Raw genomic sequence first — 18,507 nt, 5'->3', positions numbered from 1 at the left:
TAGACTGTAAAGTCTGGGTCCAGGTCTAAGGGTAGAACTGCTGTGGAGCCTAGTAGGGCACCCTGGCATTGAGACATCAAATCAGTCCTAATGGATTGGTTTCACTTGGAGTTGCCAAATCAATACAGCAAGAAGAAAGTGAAAACAGGAAGGACTATCTTTGGTTAAACGTCCACTGTGTTTCATTAGAAGATGATTGATGTGTAAGTCATGACACTGCTCCTTCCCACGTTAATGGCTTAGAAGCCCAGTTGGTCAGTGGAAGATGTTCTTTCCAGTTTTATAGCATCCTCATTTCAGACCTTCTATGAGAGTTACCCAATTCACAGCACTGGGAAACCCCAGGATCCTCTTTCTAAATCTCCTTTTTCATAGATCTCATGACAGCTCTGGACAATATCCTATTGGTTCCTCTACAAAACCATCCCTTTAAACCTCAGTTGTACCATCTTGATTCATGACAGTCTTCTTTCAAATATCTTATTGACCTCCTTGCACTTTATCCACAATAGTGCCCCAGGTCACTATCATTCTGTGTTCAGCATGTTTCCAACGGGCAGGAAAAGTGCTTCCTCTCACTTTAAAGAGGGAAGAGAACTTGGTCCTAATCCTTTTCTTCTTCTGGGTGTTGCTTGTCAGTCATTCCCTAACTTCTTGTCTCCCTTTATTCTGATCTTAGCCACTCTATCTATTGCCCAGAGCTCCTGTATTTTAAAATCATACCTACTTTCTCTATCCCCTGTTATAGGCTCTTTCCCCTTCCCTACTGTGCATAGGATCCTGACTCCACTGACTCTGCTTGCCCCTACCACCACCTTGATCTCTGGTAATCCAGACTTCACCAAACTATCCGGACCACCAACTGCAAGGTCATTCAAGGGAAAAAAAAATTAACATGCTTTACAATTAAGTGTCACACATTGTGTGTGTGTGTGTGTGTGTGTGTGTGTGTTCCCCTACCAAATGCTTTCTTTACAGAATAGAAATAAACTAAATGCATAGTAGATTCTTTCTACATTTCACCCAAATTAGTGGGATTAAAATCAGTGAAATTATATTGAGGTTCCATTCCATTTATGATATATGAAAACTTATATACAAACAAATGTTATTAAAGTGAAAAGAAAAACCTTAATTTCTCTATTTGTTGCAAGGAAAAATACAATAATTTGTATTCCAGCCTGCTATAAGGAGACTATATTGAGAGGTAATGTAATAAAAATTTAAAGTAATTATCAAATATGTACCTTAAGAATGCAGTCACAATGGATATTCAGTATATTTGAAATCTGAAGTGAATAATTCAAAATTACTGATAATTCAAGTTATTCATTATACTTGAAAAATTATGGTAGTTAGCTTTAAGCTAAAATGGAGTTTTTTTTTTCTTTTTAAAAAATCTTGTGCATTTATTAACTACAGTGAAATAGTTGACTAAAAAGCAAGGTAAATAACTGGGTATCCAATCTGGCATTAAAACAATGTGTGTAATCTATAGTTGCCTATTATGATGATCATCTATTGTGTTTTATGAAACAATGAACTTTTGTCTCACCTAGATTTGAGGGTGATTTTTTTGTGTCTTGGCTAAGAGTATCCATGTCATAACTCTCATAGTGAGAGAACTTTGGGACCCTTGTGATTATTAGTCTTGCAGGTGTAACCAAGTATTTTATTAAAAATGATATTATAATATTATTATTTGTATTAATAAAATGTGGGAGCATGAGTGACTCAAAGATGAAGTAAAAACTTTTTGTTTAATATTCATGCTGCATATTTTTATTCTGCAGCATTTTCTTTTATTTTGAGAACATTTTATAGACACTGTGATGCCTCTAGACTGTATCTCTTTTCTATGCTCTATTTTAAAAAAAAAATTTTTAATTTGTTCTAGTTAGTTATACATGACAGCAGAATGCATTTTGATTCATTGTACACGAATGGAGCACGACTTTTCATTTCTCTGGTTGTATATGATGTGGTCACATCATTCACGTGCTCATACAGGTACCTAGGTTAATGATGACAATCTCATTCCACCATCTTTCCCATGCTCTATTTCTTGACATTTACAAAAGCATGTACTTTTTCTTTAAAACCTTCTGCTGAAGGTTAAGACCATGGTCCACTTGTTTCTTTATCTGAACTTCTTTACTCACCATTAGTTCAAAGAATAGTTAAAAAAAAATCTAGTATTCTACTCTCTTTCTATGATTATGTTGCTAATGGGCCAAAACAAACTTCTGGAACCCAGATGAACTTCTTAGTTATTCCAAGAGAACCAGGAATCTTCCTTTACCCTCCACATACCCTGCTTCTCAGTGCAGCTAAAGCCCTTGCTGAGGTTGTATAAATTAATACATTTGCTGGAACTGTGACTTTGGGACATTTTATAAGCAGCGGTTTCAGTGCTGTTCGTGGTGGAATGGAAACTTGAGAAGGCGAAGATTAATTTAAAACACATGATGGGTTCAAGGAAAAGGAAGGGTTGAGGGCTACAGCTTCTTGAATGTGTGCTTACTCTGTAAAGTGGGGAACGGGGTCTGAAAAACCACCAGTGAACTCTTAAACCCTCTCGAGAGCAATCTTACCAGCTCGGTTAGCCCCGAAATGGTGCCATTCCTGACAACAGGCCTCTTTCCTCTCCCTCTTCCTCTGCCTGAGAGTTGGGAGACCTGAGAGAGAGGAGGCACCCCAACTCTCACACTAACTGAACCATCTCTACAGCCATGAGCTGGCTGATTCTCGGTTTCAAATCTGCTGGGTTCTTTTAACAATAGATAATCAACAAATTGCATGTTGCAGATAGCTAATGAACTCAAAATAAAAGATTTCTTTTCCTTTTTCCAGTTTGTCGTAGCGGTGTTCTGGATCATCTATGCCTGTGACAGAGAGATGATATACCCGAAGTTGCTTGATAACTTTATCCCAGGGTGGCTGAATCATGGAATGGTGAGTGGATTAAAACAAACGGCTTCCTTTTACCAAATAAAAGCTATTTGAGGACTGTCTTTGATCTTAGAGGTTCCATGGCATCGACCTAAATAGCCATCAAACCTCAGAAGATAATAACGAGAGATTCTCAGTTAGAGAAGAATGCCACATGCAAACATAAAAACGGCCTGTCATGGAATTGCGCCATTATCTCAAGGATGCAGTAGATCGATTTCCACCTACACGGCTGTCAGTCCTCTGCTCCAGCTCCACCTCACAACAGGGGGGTTGTGCTGGAAGCAACTGTCGTGCTTGGACAGTTTTCCCCAGAGGAGCAGCAAGGCTGCTATTGCCCTTGGAGGTGTCCTGGGTCGAGCTTGTTTGCTTCTTCAAGTCCTGCCCTTCCTGGCCTGCTTGCCCCGGCCATTTCTTGCCATGTGGTCTCGTTCTATCTGATGCTCTACCTGTGGTGTTCCCTCCACTCGTTTCAAGCCTATTACTTGGAAGTGTTTGCACACCACTTTACAAAATGTGAGGATGTATTTTCTGCAGAGAAATTTTTTTCCTTTTCAGCTTCCGGAATGGAGCCCTGTTTGGTTATTAGCTAAGAAACATGTGTTTTAGTTACGGCAATTTTTAGAGTAGGTCCCAGGGTGTTCCTCTTGAAAAGGGCAACCCATCACAGAAATTATAGGGGAGTGAAGAGCTAGAAATCATGAGTCCTAGGTCCAAAATAACCATTTCCCTTCTGCCCCAAATTTCAGTACTTTTTAAGAAAAGTGGTGTGTACTGACAAACACTACTCTACCGAGGGCGCTGGACCCAGCCTGTCTTAGGCCAACCCATCAAAATTGGCATGTGTCAGTGAACCGGAATTTCCTTTGAGTTCTGTTGGAGCCACACTGTTGACAGATTACCTTGGCACCTCTGAGCTGATTTCAAATCTACAAGCTGCTCTTACGGGTTCAAATTAACTGCCTAAGGGGCCCAATACTGTCACTCTGCCCCTTTCCGACGTTTCACTCTTCTCAGGTAAAAAGCCTTTCTGTCACCCCATGACTTTGCAGTCTGTACCAGGTGCCTCTCTTGTTCTTCTCTGGTAGACTCTGGCTCATCCTACTGCCATAGTTACAATCTTCCTGAAGAAGTCTCCCCTAACTTCCTCACAAAGTTTGCTCGCGCACCCCTTCCCTGTCTCTCTTATGCACATCTCTGTCCCCATAAACATGTTAGGCTCCTAGTGCAAAACAATAGCCTTTGAATTTGGAGCACTGTGCCCAGTTGCCTGGCATATGGTGGGATCAATACATGCATACTAGATTGGCAAATGGGTTAGGTATAGCCAGTTTCCACAATTCTTTCCTCATCAGTACCAATGGCTGCAATCTTTGGAGGTTCTTCTATGTACCCACATTCTATGGTGGTTGCACCATTGAATGTTCAAACTGACACTGTGACAAGGAATTATTATCTCATTTACAAATGAAGACAGCGAGGCTCAAAGAAGTTTTATAATTTGCCCGGAATCAATAATTTTAGGGTGGTAGAAATGGAATCTGAACCAAGGCCTATCTGACCTGGAATGTGCTCTTTCTACTAGTTTATATTTCATCTCAACAAGCAAAAAATTAATTAATTCTTAGAAATTATTACTTTATATGGCTTTTACAACTGTACCTCAAAAAAATCCAGGAGAAACATTTTCAGGGTATTTTGAAGTTTGTCTTCAAAGCAGCATAGTTCAGCTATCTGATACACCACTTGACAATTTCTTGACTTTTCTTCATGTTCCAATTCATGGTTACAGAATTACTGGGGGAAAAAAAGTTGCACGTGGTGAAAGAGGTACTTTTTCTTGTTCTTTTTAGTTATACATGACAGGAGAATTCATTTTGATATAATTATATAAGCATGGAATATATCTTATTCTAATTATGACCCCACTTTTGTGGGTATTTATGATGATGAGATACACTATGGTGTATTTAAATATGTATATAGGAAAATTATTTCAGATTAATTCCACTCTCTTTCTTTTTCCTACACCCTCTCACTTTCCTTCATTTCCCTTTGTCTAATCTACTGAATATCTATTCTTCTCCTCTTGCCCTTTATTGTGGGTAACCTTTCACTTAGCAAAAAGATTCAACCTTTGGCTTTTTGAGACTGGCTTATTTCACTTAGTGTGATAGTCTTCAGATCGGTCCATTTACTAGCAAATATCATAAAGTCATTCTTCTTTATGGCTAATATTCCATTGTGTGTATATGCACCACATTTACTTTATCCATTCATCTGTTGAAGGGCATCAAGTTTGGTTCCATAGCTTACCTATTATAAATTGAGCTGCTATAAACATTGATGAGGCTATGTCACTGTAGTATGCTGATTTAAAATTCTTTGGATACATATAGAGGAGTGGGATAGCTGGGTCAAATGGTGGTTCTCTTCCTAGTTTTTTGGGGAATCTACATACTGCTTTCCAAAGTGGTTGCCCCAGTTTGCAGTCCCACCAGCAATGCTTAAGTGTACCTTTTCCCCCACATCCTTGCCGACATTTATTGTTACTTGTATTCTTGATAATTGCCATTCTGACTGGAGTGAGATGGAATCTCAGGGTAGTTTTAATTTGCATTTCTCTAATTGCTGGAGATGTTGAACTTTTTTTTTCATATATTTACTGACCATTTGTATTTATTCTTCTGAGAAATATCTGTTCAGTTCCTTTGCCCATTTATTAATTGGGTTATTTGTTTTCATGGTGTTAAGTTTTTTTGAGTTCTTTATATATCCTGGAAATTAACACCCTATCTGAGGTGCGGGTGGTAAAATTTTTCTCCCATTCTGTAAGCTTTCTTCATTCCTTGTTTGTTTCCTTTGCTGTGAACAAACTTCCAGGTTTGATGCCATCCCATTTATTGATTCTTGATTTTACTTCTTGCACTTTAGGCATCTTTTTAATGTAGTCAGTTCCTGAGCCAATATGTTGGTGTGTGGGCCAACATTTTCTTATAGTATGTGCAGGGTTTCTGGTTTAATTTCTAGCTCTTTGATCCATGTTGAGTTATTGCATATCCTAAATGAATGAACTAGTAAAGGGAGATATCTGAAGCTGCTTACCAAGTGTGAAATAATTCTGACATTAGAGTCTTAGCTGAGAACAACCAGTTAGGTCTTGTGTAGTAGAAGTACAATCCTGGACATTTGGCCCCTGTTTATATACTTACACTGCACGAATTACCTTCAAGCTGGAGAATGAATCACAAAGTTGTAGATTCTTGTTCTTAATTTTTTGATGTTTCAAACAAATGACCTATTAAGCATGTATGTAACCTTTGGAACTTGAACTTGACAGTCTCAATTTTCTCTTGAACCATTAATGGGTTAAAGTTCTTGCTCATGGAGATGAACACTACTTAGAAACATAAGGAGGAATTGAGTGACACAAATATTTAGGAAAGAGAAAAGATAAATTAATTAACATGTCAAATCCTCTGAGGGAATATGAGCTCAGTAGATTCTTTCACAATGAATTTTGTTTCCTAGCAGAGATGAATGGCTATGTCTTTGCTTTTCTTCATGTTCCAATTCATGGTTCCAGAATTATTGACAAAAAGAAGTTGTTCATGGAGACCGAGGAATATTTTGTAATATTAATTTACATTACTGCAATTTTGTATGTATGTTACTATAGATACAACTTGCATAGAGCATGATGCTGATTCTTTACAAAATTAGCAATTAAAACATGAACATTAAACTTGGGATCATGATTCACTTTATTCTTATAAAAAGTGTGTCATCAGATTTTAAGTATTTTCAGCTTTGTTTCAATTTTAAAGTTTTAGTAATTATTAATTATAATCTGTGTGTGCTTTTAATTCTAAAATATGATTTTGAATATTTAATTTGAAAATATTTTTAAATATATGAAAATAATTCAGTTGAAAGGTTTCACTTTTAATTTAATGCATATATTTTGATTTAAGCATTCAAATTGTTGACAGTTTGATAATGATTATTTTTTTGATGGATCATTTAGATTATTACTGTCTGAGCTCAAATTTTGTAATAATTTCCATTATAAAATCATATTTGGTGATTTTGATAAAATAAGGCAAGAGAAAAATTTTATATTTGTATTCACATTTTATTAAATATTTTAATATTTATATTTTCAATTTATAAATATGTCATCATTTTGCTACTGATTCAATCATAATTTTTTCTAGTTTTTTTGTGAAAAACATCTGACAATGTAGAAGGATAATGTGTGTTTTGTTTGCTTAATTTGTAACTTCTCAATATTTCTGTAAATAGTTATGGTTCTCTAGGCTTGCCTGCCTGTGTTGTAAATGGAGGATTAAGTTCCCTTTTTGGAATCTTTAAGCAACACTCCAACACAGCTGTGGAAATCCCTCTGGGAGAGTCATATGGAATCAAAGGACTTATGCTCACAGGTTCTAGAGACAGGAGGTATGGCAAGTCAGGCCAGGCAGGGTCCATGTGGGAGGAACTTCCAAGGAGCAAGTTCAATTAAGCAGGCTAAAGCTTTTAAAGGGGACAGGACGGAGGGAGTTTGAATGTTTGAATGTCTCTCAATCAGAGGGAGGACAAAGAGGGTACTCATGGCAGGGACCAGCCATATCATATGGGTGATAGGTAGTCATAGCCTATTTGTGGGGGATATTGAGGCATCACTAAAGTTTCAGTTTTTCAAAATTTGCAATGCATTGCCATTGTCTGTGTAGATCTTTATAAAGAAAAGAAAACCAAGAGAGACTGTATGCTATTTACATGCAGAATCACATCCCCTGTTTAAAGATGCTAAACATAACTTCTCGGAATCTAGTGTGAGAACCACAGAACTGAGACAGAGTATAGAATCATGGCACCATCTCAGAGAACATCATCAGCTCAGTCTCCAGTTCATAGCACACAACTACCCAAAACAGGCAGACAAATCCAAGAAAACTCATTGTATCTGAGATACACAGAACAGGACTTAATTTACACTAGCACTGCCAGAAGTTAGAGCAATTATAACCAAAGAAGGTGTCATTTGGCTTCCATTCTATTGTCTACTTTTTTCCTTCAACAACCAATCCTAGAACGTATCTGTAGAAGAGAAGAGAAAATGGATAGAGTTACGGAAATATACGACCTTGTTGTGTAACTAGTAGTTATTTGCAGGCTCCAATAAAATAGCCCCCCCCCCAAAAAAAAAAAACAGAATTTTAATTTATTACACTTAAAAATCCAAACATATAAACATATTACATTTAATTGTAACCAGTTCAATATCTAAAAACCCAAAATTTTTCTATCCTTGAAGCTCCATTTATCTTTGTGTTCCCAGCCACATAGCACATGACTCCCATTAGGCATTCACTAAGTGTTGACAATTAAAAGGATGTTTGTGCATTTGCTTTTGATATTTAGAAGACTGTCACAATTGCTTTCATATCCTTTAAGCACTGATGGTCACACAAAAGGAAAAAAGAGGTGATATCAGCAAACAAATAGGCTCTGAACAATATTGAGAATGGCAGTGAACAGTTGTGGGAGACAGAGTTTTGCAAGGCATACAATACGTGGAAGCTGAGCTTTAATTTAATCCAATCTAGCAAACATTTATTGAAAACCTACAATATGCACAGTACCCTGCTAGGCATTGTGGGGGCCCAGGATGAGAAAAACATAAAACATGATCACTTTTAAAGGATGGAAAGGGTGTGTTTGAGATGTAGAAAGATAAGTAGGAAAACAATTCTGCAAGCCAGCAGAGTAGTCCCCAAAGGGCTGTTTTCATTCTGCAGAGAAGTACTATTGTTATTCTGGCCTGTTTCTTGGTTGTAGAAATAGAGCCCTGAACCTTTCTCTTCTGCTGATTATAATTTTAAGGCCTTGTTAGTGGCGTAAATATACATTAAAAGCAATAAATAAACATCTAAACTCTAGAAAGAGCGTGGACTTTCAGTGATGCTAAATCAGGAAAACCAACAATGAATGTTTCTGCTTATTGAAGACCTAATTAATGTTTATAAAGTCCTCTGAGAATGCAAAGCACAGCAGAAGGTTAAGATATTATTATTATTATCACAGATCTTAAAGCAGATGAGATCTTCATATCCTTGTAATCACAGCAGGAGTCGTTCATTCCCCATGTAATTTATGGGGAGAAAAAATATTAAGCCCCACCTCTCTTCCTTCTTGATTTGTCAGTTGTTCTTGTTATATGTAACCAATTCTCAAGAGAACCTTAATTTAGGCAACTGTTTATTCTGTTCAATATTATTTTGACATTTGGTAATTACGCAAGATTTTATACATCTGTCTTTCCCCTAAGAGAAGACATGAAATGCTACTTGGATGATCTCTGATTTCGCAGGCGCTCAACTCTGAAGTCATGTTTTTGGTAGATGGCATGACTCTGTGGACAGTTTCCAGCTCTGGAATATACAGATTGTGAACTTTATGACCCATGGAGTCTGGGTCACTCTAATATTGGATATTTCATGAAATAAGCTGTTGGTTGAAAGAAAACCTCATAAACATTTCATAAGGGAAAAAAAAAAAAAAAAAAAAACCTGGCCTTTCTAAAGTAACCATGAGATACCTGGCAGTTTTCAAAATAAAAGAAACCTAAAGAAAGGGAAAAAAAAATGTCTTAGGAACCCCTTTCTAAAATTCCAAAAGAAAACAAGTAAGACCCCAAAGATCAGGAACCAGGAGAGGAGCTGCACAACCCGAGGCAGATCCTTTCAGAAATGCTGCCTGCTGTTCTGAGTGTGAGCTGTGGTAGGTCAGAGTTGACGGATGTCAGCTTCTTCCATTGTGAAATTTCAGTTGTGATTGTTCGTTCAAACAAGTCCCGTTCTCTTATATTAGATTTTGAAGATTTGAATTTTGACATAAAACTTTTTGATTATTCTATTTAAGTCAGTTACAAATTTATTCAATTTTAGTTGTTTTTAATTTCGTTTTTTATTTATATCAACCCAACACATTTTAAGTCATTTTATTTATTTTAACCCAACATGTTTAATGTATTTTTAAGCTAGTGTTTGAGTAGATTGTCATTAATTTTGTGAAATAGACAAAGAAAACTAGAGGGAGAATGGGGAGATGGGGAGAGACCAGGATGGGGAAAGGGAAGGATGGGGGCGGGGGGCGGGAAGAGGGAAGGGAAAGGGGCAATGTCATGGGTGAGAAGAAGAGCGGGCATAGACAAGAGGATACAGGACAAAGAGCTGAGAAAGAGGGAGACTAGAGGACAAAGGCATTTTTCAATGTCCTGGAATCAGCTGGTTGTAGTGGCACAGGCCTGTAATCCCAGGTCCTCTGGAGTCTGAGGCAGGAGGATCACAAGTTTGAGACTAACCTCAGCAACTTAGCAAGACCCTGCCTTAAAATTAAAAATACCAAAGGCTGGGGATGTAGCTCGGTGGGAGAGCAGAGTGCAGACTGTCATATCCATAAGGCCGGGGCTCTTTGTTCCTTTCACTGAGTTACCTCGTGCTTCTACAGCACTGCCTCCACATAATGGACGATCAGTGAATATTTTTGTGTGGATGAACTGATCTTATCAATATTAGTATTGTATGTGCATCTTGTTCCTTGGTCTTTTTTTTCCCCTCCTCTTCCTCTCTTCCCCTTCACTGTAGTTGACAGAGAAGGCTACCCCAAACTCTTGACTTCTTTTCTAACTTGTATTTTATTCACGCAGTCTCAGCTTCACTGCAGCAAAATCCTGCATGCATGGGCTCCTCTTCCTCCAGGGTGTCTTTTTGTACATATTATATTGCTACTGCTGTCTGAGACGGCCCGAACTTATGTTCCAAAGAACACATCCGTGGAACATCTAAGAGCTACAAGTCAGGTAAATAATAGACTGAATCAACTTTATTGAAAAGCACCTCTGCATGTTGGTTTATTATATCTGGGTGTTAGTGAAATAGACAATGAATTTTTAAGGCAAATTCATGCCATCAAAAATCTCTTTGTGGAACTGATTTTTCATGCATGTGTAGAATTCAAGGCTAATATTATTATTTAGCTTACACTCTCTCTTTTTTTCTTGCTTTGTTTAAAAGATGAGCAGACCCAGCAGTGGTATTTAGTTCATCAAAAGGTCTATGAGTTCTGTTAGGGTCAGCAAAACCCTAAGTGTGGTTTACGCAAATGCTTTCCACCCTGATCCTTAAATCCAAAGATATTTCAAAGTAAACTTGGTTCATCTGTTTTCCATTCATGTGCCTCTAGGTCTTCATATTTCTGGGAGGGGAAGTGGCGGGAGGGTACTGTCACAGGCCCTGGCTTCCTTCTTCACTGCCACAGACGGATCATTCATGAGCCACAGACTCAATGCCTTGGCTGAGGTCCACACCTGTATCCTTTCCAATTCCCTTTTAATTGATGCTCCATCCTCAGCTCATATCAGTGTAGTTGCCAAAAGAAGTAAAGTGGAAAGAAGTTTAAGAAGCTGAATTTTCTGCCATGGAATCCCAGGATCTTAGACTTGTTGTTCTCAAGTTCATCTGGTCCATACAGGATGTGATGCAGGAATACCTGAAAAATATCCTGGTAATTACATTCCGGCCTGTGATTCAGTATCTCAGCGATGGGGCTCCAGCAGCAGACCATGACCAAGGGGTGGCTTTACCTGTGGGAAGGGCTCTCATAGGGAGCTGAGTGCTTTTTTTTTTTTTTTTTTTTTTTCCTCTCCTGTCCAAATCTTCCTACTCTTCATCCTTTCTGTAGGATTTGAATACTGGTCCTCTATATCCCTCTCATATTCTCTTCAGAGTGGCTCTTACTCTCCCCTGTGACTTTAATCACTGCAGTATATACATGGGTTGTTCCCAAATCTGCTTCTCGGTGCCACTAGTTAGGGGACATCACACTGCGTTTGACACATGGACCTTGAAATGAACATTAAGACAAAACACATGACATTAACCCTTCCTCTAAATCTTATCACTTGTTTTGTGTTGCCATCTCAATAAGGACAAGACGCATCCAGAACCTTCTCTTTCTACCACAATCCCACGGTTAGTGACAAATCCTGTTCAACGTACCTTCAAGTAGCTCCCCAATCTGCCCCCACCTCCTCACATCCATCGTCTTCATCATCTCCCATCTGGTCATCTCCCAGCTGGACTGAGCCTACGGGCTCTCTCCACACCTCTTGCCTCTCTCCTCCTTCCTCACAGTCCTTTTTCCTTGTTGCTTCCTGGGTTTACCTTTCTCAAAGAATGGGAGTTGCAGTAGGGGTTCCTTTCTCAGAAACCACCTACAAGTGAAGTGGTTCTTGGTCTCCTAGGTTGGGTGGGTTCCTTCTCGCCGCACACGTAACAGTTTGTTCATGTACCTCTGATTGCACGTAGCGCATTGTTTGGTTACCATGTGTTTACTTATGATTCCGCCATTGGTCGCTGAGCCAATAAAGGGCAACGATTTGTTTCCAGCTTTTCATTAGGATCTAGCCTCTGATATACACTCAGGAAATGACGACGGAGGAATGGTACATAGACCCTGCCCCATGACGCCCAGCCTCTTCTGACCTTGCCTTAGCTTGTCTTGTTTGTTTTTACAGTTTCCTATGGTTTAGCAAATACACAGCAAAGCAATTTAGTCATTGTCCTTGCTTATTAGTGTTGTCCAAACTTCCATTAACATGTTTGACAGTTTCATTATACTCTATGATAAAACTTCTACATCTTCCTTGCCTGACTGGTGTGTGGTTAAACTAAGATTTAAAGTTTTTGCCTTTTAGACCCAAATGTAAGACCCTTAAATGTATTCCTAGTGAATTTCATCTTGTTAAACTCAGTGTGAATACAGGATGAGCTGTAGGAAAGCCACATTATTAAGGTTGTGAGGATCATTGGGTGGATATATTGGGATTTCATAGTGATGCGCTCTTTGTTTTAAATCGAGGAACCTACGTGTGTGCTATTGAGTTAAAACTGCTTCAGAGGCTGAGGCTGGTAAAGTGGGTAAGAAGATAGTTGACTTTTGACAGCAGTAAATTTTAACCACACAGAAACCTTGCTCGGAGTGAATGGTCGATTCCTAAGGTCAAGACAGGTGTTTGGGTGAAGATGACACATGTCATGACAGAGGGGTGGGGCGAGCAGCAGGAACAGCTATCATATTCATTGATGCAGAATCAGGAAACTGTGGAAAGAAGGTTATATGACAAGGGATCTCATGAGAAAACAGACTAAGGACTTGGTATGGTTTGGATATTAGGTATCCCCAGAAGCTCTTGTGTGAGACAATGCAAGGTTGTTCAGGTGAAGTGATTAGATTGTAAGAGTTCTGACCTAAGTGAATTAGTTCGCATGAATGTATTAACTGGATGATTAGTGGGGCAGGTAGGATGTGGCTGAAGGAGGTGGGTCACTGGGGCCATGCCTTCGAGGTTTATATTTTGTCCCTGACTCTGCCTCCTGGCTGTCATGAAGTAAGCTGCATTCCTCTGCTGTGCCCTGTCTCATCGTGACCCAGAGCTATGGCCAGCTGTAGACTGGACCTCTGAAACTGTAAGCCCCAAGTAAATTTTTCCTTCTCTGCACTGCTCTTGCCTGGTATTTTGGTCCCAGTGATGCAAAGCTGATTAAAACAGGGCTGGAACTGGAAACAAGTAGAAAGTGACATGGAGAACCCAGCAGTGAAAGGTAGGTGTTGATTTGTAACCAAGTTGGCTGGTTTCTATAAATCCAGGGTACTTGAGGGGGTCATTGGGTTAGTCATACTTAGAAAATTGGGAAAAGAAACTTCTGAGAGTCCAGAATCATTGTCCCATGCCCTTCTACTAGCTTCAGATCATGGTGTCCTCCATCCTCATGGGATTTGCATCCAAGTATAGAAAAATGGTTGGTGACGAGAAGCAAGAGTGTGACAATCCACTCGGAAACGTTGAGCCTAACTTTTATTTCATGACACTTATTCTGAATCTAAGTCACTGTGTTTGTCCCTGAACCACCTGGTCCTCTGGGAACACTGAGGTCCTGGATAACTTTCCTGAGCTCATCTATGCCTCTCCACCAAGTCAGGCTTCTCCAGGAGGTCTCCGGTACCCCCCCAACCTGTGGCCCCCACAGAGCTCCAGCCACATCTGCCACTGTCTCTCCAACTGACCCCCGGACTGAGTCTGTACTGTAAGCCTCTTCCCTTACATCATCTGTTTGCTCCTGCATAATCACCTCTCCTCCTCCATCCCTTATTTATGAGCCTCATTACCCTCTAGGTACCCCCACTGTAGCACCCACTATACTGTACTTATGACTTAGTTGTACGTTTCTCTGGAACGAGATGTTCTTTGGGTGCTGGCACATGGTCTTGGTTTCCTGTGTGCATTCCCGTTATTTGGCTTAGTGCTGAACAGGGCTAGGGCTCAGAAAATATTTTTTGAATGGTTGAGTGAATGAATGATTGGGTGAATGAATGGATTTCTATCATATTTCCTCACTCTCCAGTCTGGTATCACTTTCTGGAAAGAAGATATTATTTTCTTTACATGAACCTAAGCTGGTACTTCATGTGCTTTCGTCGCTTTTTCACCACTGTGACCGAAAGACCTGACAAACTCAATTTTAGAGGAGGAGAAGTTTATTTGGCACTCACAGTTTCAGAGGAAGTCTCAGTCCCTAGACAGCTGACTCTTGCTCTGGGCCTAAGGTGAGGCAGAACATCATGGTGAAAGGGTGTGGGGGAGGGAAGCAGCTCAGGTCATGGCAACCCTGAAGCAGGGAGAGCGAGCTCCACTCACCAGCCACAAAATGTGAACCCCAAAGTTATGCCTCTGGGGACCCACCTCCTTCAGTCACACCCTACCTGCCTACAGTTACCACCCAGGTAATCTGTTCAAGTGGATTAGTGTATTGATAACACAATCATTTCACCACGAAACCCTCTTGCATTTTCTCGCACATGAGCTTCTGGGAACACCTCACATCTAGACCATACTGTTATGATCGCCACTTCGTTTTCCTGTTTCCTAGTCTCTCAGCAATCCATTCCAGTGTCTTACAGTATTCTAGTCAAGCTCATTGGTTTATAACTTTCAGGATTAGTCTTCACCCTTCAAACAGCAGAACTCTAACTGCCGGCCTCCAAGGGTAATAATTTATCCAAGTTCACACAGCTCAGGAGTGGCCACGCTGGGAGTGGATCACTCACCAGCCAACCACTTTTGACTCCTGAGCTTTGTTGACATCCAGTTAAGGAGATGCCTTTAAACATAAATTATCATTATATTTCACCAGACATCTTTCAGTAGGCTGCCACGAACATTCATGTCCAACATGAGGGCACTCATAAACATTGGTTATCCTTTTGATAAACAGAACAAAATAAGACCCCTTTTCATCTACACCGAGGTGACCATTTCCTGTTTTTACCATTTCTATATCCATATCTGGAGAGTGAGTTTGCATGTAATGATCTAATTCAGATACATTTTTAACCTAGGGGCAAGGATTAGCCCTGATGAGTGGAAATGTTTCCTTCACCATCTTGCAAACCCTTTTTCCCCTTCCAGATATAGGAATTCATTTGACCTGGGAATACAACTGACTATCCTATACATCCAGGCACCGCTGCTTGTATGACTGCTCTCTCTGCGTTAGGATAAGAAGGCTGGCATGAGTAAACATGCCTTTGTAGCCTGCTCTGCAGCCCTCACTGCACACACAATAGGGTGTCTTTTTGTGGCCATTCTTTTTCTCACACCAGGTTAACCAAAAAGAGCCACTCTTTCTATGGACTGCACTTCTAATAGCCACTGACATTTGAGTTACCTGGAAAGGGGGACTGAACCAAGGGACCTCTGAGTTTTTCCTGGCTTTATTATTCTGTAAAAACAGTTTAGTGTAAGTGATTTAAGAGGTAAGAGTAGGGTTCTCCATTGAATAGTCTGCTTAAATTTCTCCCGAGTTCACTAGTGGGAAACTTAGCGCTTTCAGGATGCATGAGATTGACCACGGATGTGAAAAGCACACAGTAGGCCCAATAAATGTCAATCCTAGAATATAAAATAAAACAGCAATAAATAAAATAGCATCAGATATCCCTAGAGCTAATTATTGTAATTTCTCATATAATAAGTAGCAAGTTAGTGTCAAATTCTACCTAAAGTTTCAAGGAAAAGTACCCTGGGACGAATCTTTATGCTTCTAACAACACTGAGTTTCTAGATTCTCCTAATGTAAAAAGTTAATGAAATTCCTTAAAAGTTCATACAAAATGTAAGATATTTATCCTTGGTCTTCCTTGTGTAGCTTTAAGCATTTCCCCTCAGTTGCACCTATTGCAAAGAACTTTGCTTAAACTCAGAATTTGCTAATCTTCACACATATGGCAAATGTGAACTAATCAGACCACAGATATTTTGCTGCATTCCATGGTGTCTCATTTATTTGTTTGATTTGCAGCTATAGCAACTAGATTCCACCACATTAGGCTTTTACACGGACTTACAGTGTGATCAGCTTGGTTGACGTTTGGCACTCGGCACTATATTCAATTGAAGACATATGCACAGACTCACCACAATTTTTAACTGTTTTTCACACAGGGTAGATCTGTAATATTTGCCTAAAAATTTGAACAGCAAACTTCTGCAAGGATAGTAGGCAATTAAAAGATGTCTCGACCTTCTTTTCTGTAACATTTCAAATCTTGAACTTTCCTTGGCTTGTTTTTCAAACGCCCATCTGACTTTGAAGCAGGCTGCCTCTCCACAGAAAGCTCATTCCTGCAATGACTAAAGGGTTGACCTGGTGCCATACTGGTGCCGTTCCACACACGCTGCTCTGCACAAGAAGAGCAGTTGGAAATGACCTTGAAACAGAGTTTTGCCAAGTTAATGAAATATGGGCCTTCTAGAAGTGCCATTTTTCAAGTGATTTACAGAAGAGTTTTGCAGCATTGTCAAAACTCGTGCCCTGAATTTGGTATTGGATAACCACAAGTTTTTAACATCCATAAGGAATGATGCTCACTCTTGGTTTTATTAGTTGCACATTGTAACAGGTTGGAAAAATTAGGTAATGGAGAAAATTGGCATTGCACGGTTGTTCTCTTAGGTGATTTTTTTCAAGCATTTGCCTAAAGAAATAGAAATGCTCCAAGGCTACAGTTTTAAATGGGGGAGATGGAGCTTTAAAATGAAGTAGAAGTACAAATAGAGACGGAGCTACAATTAGGGAATAAAGAAAAGATGATAGAGGGATCTCTCTTTAGTTGTAAGCTGCCCATTGATGGGATTCTGACTCACCAGGTTTAGGCTCCAGGAGGGGAACATCACTTGATCTCAGCACACCCAAGAGTAAACTGATGTTGCTGTTTAAACACGTTAATTGATGTTGACATCAATTGTTGCTCTATGTTTTCCATGATACAGAGTGCTGTATTTATGCCGGTGCATAATGTCACCTGCTAGCACTTCCCATACTGGTGAACTTGGCTGACATCTCAGGATCTGGAATAAAACGAAGCTGCCCTTTAATCTTACTTGGAAGTCAGGGTTGTTATGTCTCTGCAAGGTACCCCAGCTCCTGCTTCTTGTGACCTCCCTTCCATACCCATGGTGAGACTGAGACAACCCGAGGTTGGGGCAACCAAGGAGGACAGCAAAAGAGAATTGGATAGAGTCATATATTCTCTTAAGCCAGCTCTCAGACTTTTATGCAAAATCAAATTCTACATTTCATTTATTAAAAAAAAACAAAACAAAACAAAAAAAAAAACCTACTCAGCACCTCTGGAGCTCTCCAAAGAGGCTGCAAGTGACTCCATGACTTCTGACCACTCTTAACTTCTGCAAAACTGATAGCCTTCACTGTGCAGTTCTGAGAAATGTACATCTATATGAGCAAGGAAACATACTGTCAACAGCATTACCAGGACGTTTCTTTTTACCTCATCTGGGAGTTTTCAATACGTAATTTGATATTTCTGTAAGTTTAAACTGGAATCACTAAAACTAAGGCATTTTTTCCTCATAAGCCCAAACCTTCCAGACTCATCATTTTAACTTTTGTAGAGTTACATAAGAAAATAGGCAACTAAGAATCCAAATTATAGATTATAGTTGTTGGCACAACTGTTCACATTTTATGTAGAAATATGTTTAAACCAGTAATGTAGTTGCAAAAACAGTTTTTGCATGAAGTTATTATATTGAAATCCATCTTGGTGACTTTATATTGGGTTTTGCTAAGTGTCATATACTAGATTATTTGCCTGTGAATCCTCCTCCCCAATTGCCTTTGTTTGGTAAGTTCGCTTTAAAAGTTCTGGTGTTGGAATTTCAGAAAGATTCTATTGTTTTACCTTATTTTCTTTATTAATCTGTCTTCGAGGTGATTTGCTCTAAATTGTAGGCCATGTTTCTTTCTTTTTTTACTTTTAAATATTTTTAATTGAAGAATACAATTTAGATAATAGTGCTCATCCCTGATTTAGGGACCCTCTTACTTTAATATGATTGATTTTGAATGTATTTCCTAAAATGTTTCTCAACTTCTTGAATAAGAAGGTATATGTCATTACCCATTC

At 39.3% G+C, this 18,507-nt stretch overlaps 1 protein-coding gene across 3 annotated transcripts in view; it reads left to right on the top strand.

Moving 5' to 3' along the window:
* The window catches only part of AIG1 (androgen induced 1), a 253,696-nt gene that overhangs the window by 91,844 nt on the left and 143,345 nt on the right, over positions 1–18,507 (top strand). For all 3 annotated transcript variants that reach the window (XM_079146898.1, XM_079146896.1, XM_079146897.1), the window contains one exon: positions 2,854–2,955. In XM_079146898.1, coding sequence (XP_079003024.1) covers positions 2,854–2,955 — 102 coding nt within the window. The remainder of the gene's footprint in view (positions 1–2,853; positions 2,956–18,507) is intronic.

The sequence above is a fragment of the Sciurus vulgaris genome, assembly GCF_902686455.1.
Source record: "Sciurus vulgaris genome assembly, chromosome: 7".
Lineage (NCBI taxonomy): Eukaryota > Metazoa > Chordata > Mammalia > Rodentia > Sciuridae > Sciurus > Sciurus vulgaris.
This window is presented reverse-complemented; position numbering and strand designations above follow the sequence as displayed.